General features: G+C 48.2%; 1 protein-coding gene across 1 annotated transcript in view; it reads left to right on the top strand.

Annotated features, from left to right (window-relative positions):
- The window catches only part of chd7 (chromodomain helicase DNA binding protein 7), an 80239-nt gene that overhangs the window by 14114 nt on the left and 61125 nt on the right, over positions 1–5000 (top strand). The window contains exon 2 of the mRNA XM_060887947.1: positions 1–1109. This exon is cut by the window's left edge and continues 465 nt beyond it. Within this exon, the coding sequence (XP_060743930.1) occupies positions 1–1109 (1109 nt within the window). The remainder of the gene's footprint in view (positions 1110–5000) is intronic.

The raw sequence follows: 5000 nt of genomic DNA on the forward strand, positions 1-5000 counted from the left end.
CTGGTGGACATCATGTCTATCCGGGAGCACAGGGTGATGCAAGAGGGGCGGGACCAGGAGCAGCACAGTCGTTCCAGGAGGGTGGAGGAGCCACCCCGGGTAATAACTGGGGTCCTCAAGGGATGCAGCTGCCTGACCAAAATCGAGCCCAATTTCAACAGTCACAACAACAGCAAGTTCACGGACACCAAATGGGTTCCTACATGGGACGCACCGAATTTGGTGGAATGCAAGGGCACAACCAAACTCAGACACCACCAAGGATGAACCACTTCCCCCAAGGTTTGCCACAGGAAGCAAACCGTTTCATGGGACACATGGGAGCCAATATGACGACGTCTGCCATGCGGCATCCGTCTCAAACTCCTCAGCATCAGCAGGCTGGCCAGCAGTTTCTGCACCATCACCCAGAGTCACAGTTTCCTCAAAGCCCTTCAAAGCAGCAGCAGATGATGAGCGGCCGAGGCCACCAGAACATGGGCTTCAGCATGAACAACCAGCAAGTCGCCAACAACAGCTCAGGTCAATATGCCCCTTATCCTCAATACGGTGGCCTAAATCAGGGTTTAGCCAACACTTCAGGGATGAGCCTCACCACCAGCAGCAACCCCAGTGCTCCTGTGCAGTGTTACCCCACCCCTGCAGGACCACAGTGTTACCCAGTGAACCAGTTACCTCCTCAGAATATGCATCCTGCGCAGCCTAAAATTCCGCAGCAGCACCTCGCTCCACCTCCTCAGGGATCTTATGCTACTCCTCCTTCCATGTCACCCATGAGGAACCTGGGGGGCAACCCTGCTGGAACTCCGCCCCCTCAAAGGGGCCAAGGTCCGATCTCACACCCCCAGCAGCACCCCCAGATGTACGGCACCTTGTCACCCAATCAGAGAGCAATGAATGCACCCAACCACACAGAGGTTCTCCCGCAGCAGCTGCAGACATCTACATTGCAGTTTCAGCAGGTGCAGCAGGTGAGAACTCCACCTGCACTCCCTGTGACCCAGCAGCCACCGGACTCGTCTCCTCCACCACCACTGCTGCATGGGAACTGGTCCTCCAACACTCATTCGTCACCACCAGCTAACCACCACCAAGTGCCTCACGTGCAGGTAGGGGGGGTGTGGGGGTGGGTGCTTCGGGGCTGCTAGGAAGGGTGAAGGGTAGATGAGTGGGTAGATAAGGAACATTGACTTTTTATGCAGGTGAGTTGAGGGGGTGGAGGATAAATCAGTCATGTCATGGGGTGTGTGTGTGTGTGTGTGTGTGTGTGTGTGTGTTTGGTCTTTTGGAAAGTCCTTGTTGTGTGCAGGTGGGTGGGGGAGGGGCTTCCTTTGAAGTTGGTAAATCTTTCCCCTTTTATCTTTGTATCCAAAAAGCCACATGATGATTTATACAATTGTTTTAGCTCCACATTATTGTGTTGATGATTGTAGATGTTTTAAATATATAATTGTATAAAATATTAAGTGAGTGAGGTGCATCAGAGCTGAGGGTCACTGATGCTGAAGCGTAATATAGTATAAAGGGTTATTTATTCTTGTTGTCATGGTTACAGTGAGGCGTTAACGTTACTGTGAGCTGAGATCAAGTGTTTGACCTGATCATCACCAAAGATCAAACATAGTTAATCAGAAGTGTGTTGTGTGCACAGGGTATAGGGGGTGGGTGTGTGTTGTGTGCAATGTTAATCAGAAGTGTGTTGTGTACACAGGGTATAGGGGGTGGGTGTGTTGTGTGCACAGGGTATTGTGTGTTGTATGCACAGGGTATAGTGTGTGTGTTGTGTGCACAGGGTATAGTGTGTGTGTGTGTTGTGTGCACAGGGTATAGTGTGTGTGTGTGTTGTGTGCACAGGGTATAGAGTGTGTGTGTGTGTTGTGTGCACAGGGTATAGAGTGTGTGTGTGTGTTGTGTGCACAGGGTATAGTGTGTGTGTGTGTGTGTGTGTGTGCACAGGGTATAGAGTGTGTGTGTTGTATGCACAGGGTATAGCGTGTGTTGTGTGCACAGGGTATAGAGTGTGTGTGTTGTGTGCACAGAGTATAGAGTGTGTGTGTTGTGTGCACAGAGTATAGAGTGTGTGTGTTGTGTGCACAGGGTATAGTGTGTGTGTGTTGTGTGCACAGGGTATAGTGTGTGTGTGTTGTGTGCACAGGGTATAGTGTGTGTGTGTGTGTGTGCACAGGGTATAGTGTGTGTGTGTTGTGTGCACAGGGTATAGTGTGTGTGTGTGTGTGTGCACAGGGTATAGTGTGTGTATGTTGTGTGCACAGGGTATAGAGAGTGTGTGTGTTGTGTGCACAGGGTATAGTGTGTGTGTGTTGTGTGCACAGGGTATAGTGTGTGTGTGTTGTGTGCACAGGGTATAGAGTGTGTGTGTGTTGTGTGCACAGGGTATAGTGTGTGTGTGTGTTGTGTGCACAGGGTATAGTGTGTGTGTGTGTGTTGTGTGCACAGGGTATAGAGTGTGTGTGTGTTGTGTGCACAGGGTATAGAGTGTGTGTGTGTTGTGTGCACAGGGTATAGAGTGTGTGTGTGTGTGTTGTGTGCACAGGGTATAGAGTGTGTGTGTGTGCACAGGGTATAGTGTGTGTGTGTGTTGTGTGCACAGGGTATAGTGTGTGTGTGTGTTGTGTGCACAGGGTATAGTGTGTGTGTGTGTGTTGTGTGCACAGGGTATAGAGTGTGTGTGTGTTGTGTGCACAGGGTATAGTGTGTGTGTGTTGTGTGCACAGGGTATAGAGTGTGTGTGTGTGTGTTGTGTGCACAGGGTATAGTGTGTGTGTGTGTTGTGTGCACAGGGTATAGAGTGTGTGTGTGTGTGTGTGTGTTTACTATAGTTTATTTCCTGTGCTGTGTATCCTGACTCCACCTCCACACACAGGCGCCACTGTGCTAATCTTTTAAACCCACCTCCCCCCTACAAAGGGGAAATGGTCTCTTCCTGCTCACTCACTCACTCCTCCCTGTCTGCTGTCTTTCCTCTCTTTCTTTTTCTCCCTCTGTGGTTCTCTCTCTCACACACACACACACACACACACACACACACACTCCGTGCCCCCCCCCCCGTGTCACTCCAACTCTCTCGTCTCCCTCTCCTTTTTCTCTTGGTCTCCTTACTGTCTTTCTCTTTCCTATGTGACACTCATCTCCCCAAATCCCTCTCTCATGGTCTCTCTCATTTCTCTCTTCCATCTTTCTGTCTCTGTTCCCTCACTTCTGCACTATTACACTGTCTCTGTTCCCTCACTTCTGCACTATTACACTGTCTCTGTTCCCTCACTTCTGCACTATTACACTGTCTCTGTTCCCTCACTTCTGCACTATTACACTGTCTCTTTATGTTCTAGCTTTTTGGTCTCACTCTTCCTCTCGTGCTTTCCTTACAATTCACACAGTGCTGACTTATCTGTTGTGGGTGGATCTCTTCCAGTCCTGTCTACCTGTGTGTGTGTGTGTGTGTGTGCACACGCGCGCGTTGATGTGTGAGGTAATGACTGTCAGATGGAGGAGGGGGCAGTAGGGATGATGGATTAGTGCAGGTCATGTGACTTGGCTGTGCAGTCGGACCTCTTCTTCTCCTGACCTCTTTACACACAATGACGGGTCTTTAGTGTCCCTGTTCAGCCTGCAGCGGTGTGTTTTTCTCCTCTACAAACACACACACACCCACCCACCCTCTGTGTCTCCTCTCCTGCTAGTGAGCTGACATTTGAGGATGTCAGGATTAATTTGCACTCCTCCCTTCTTGTGTGTGTGACCTACATGTCGAGCGTCCGTACCGCTCCTGGCTCGCGTGCCTTCGCCTCGTAGCCTCAGGACTCGAGCCTTCATCTCTTTATTTTGTGTCTTCCTTTCCTCTTCTCTTTTCCCGTCTCCTCTAGTTTTTCCTTGTTATCATTCACTATCGTTCACAAGAGTGAGTGTGTGTGTGTGTGTGTGTGAGATGCTGGTCTCCGGAGCAGCTGTGATGCTGTTTAATTATTGAGGTTAGGGTGTCTCGTCATGACGCTTCTGGAGCTTTAGGCAAATATTTGATGAGGGTTAGTTGTGCACATGTACGTAGTCACTGCTCATGTCCCGTACACACCAGGCTGTGTTCACACTAGGCTCGTGTAAAAGAGAATAAACTAAAGATATCTGTATTTTAATAAAATTACTATTAAAGCTGATTTCTTGACCATGCCTTGTGTTGATGCATGCGTGTCTTTTTCCTTACAAACGTTCACCGCTGTACAGAGTTTGTTCATTAGAGTTTGGTTATAAACTTGGACATGAACTGATTTTATTATGAGCTTTGGATAAGCAGCTTCAGTTTAGTTACAGGGTGAACAAACTGCTGGAGTCTGAGATGATCTGTGTGGATAAGACAGCAATCTGAGTTTAAACCTGAGCTTTTCTTGGTGTGGTGTTTGTGGGTCTCTTTACTGCTGTTCTACATAAATAAAAGGTGGAGTGTGTGGTTATAAACATGGTGTGTGATCAGAATTTAGCTTCCCTCTGCAATTTAATCTGTATTATTTTTAATAACACAAACTGCTGATTTAGATTAAATGACCGTAAACAATAACTCTGCGTTAGCCATGCGTCATTAGGTGCAGTGCATTGTGGGTATTGTAGTGTACCGTTCTTCTTTGTGCAGTACAGTGTAGGACTTTCCTTCTACTCCTCTTTCCTTTCTCTCTGTTAACCTGCTGTGTTAGAAGTAAATGGATGTAAGTAAGTTACTGTTCCCTTCCTTAGGGGGGGAAATACAGAACTATGGGAATCACTCAGAGCTGCTTTCTCCTGAGCTACATACTGTGGAGTCAGAAACAGGAGACACACATTAACATCCTAGCGAGTCCAGTATTGTGTGTGTGTGTGTGTGTATCCAGTGTTAACGTGGCTCATGAAGGCCTGTATAAGACAGACACCCCTATAAACAGGCTGGTGGTCATGATGGGGCTGAAGTTCAAAATTTGTAAGATGGAGTTTTAAATGAGATTGGAGTCTGACGC

Source organism: Tachysurus vachellii, chromosome 15 (assembly GCF_030014155.1).
Source record: "Tachysurus vachellii isolate PV-2020 chromosome 15, HZAU_Pvac_v1, whole genome shotgun sequence".
NCBI classification, from domain to species: Eukaryota; Metazoa; Chordata; class Actinopteri; order Siluriformes; family Bagridae; genus Tachysurus; species Tachysurus vachellii.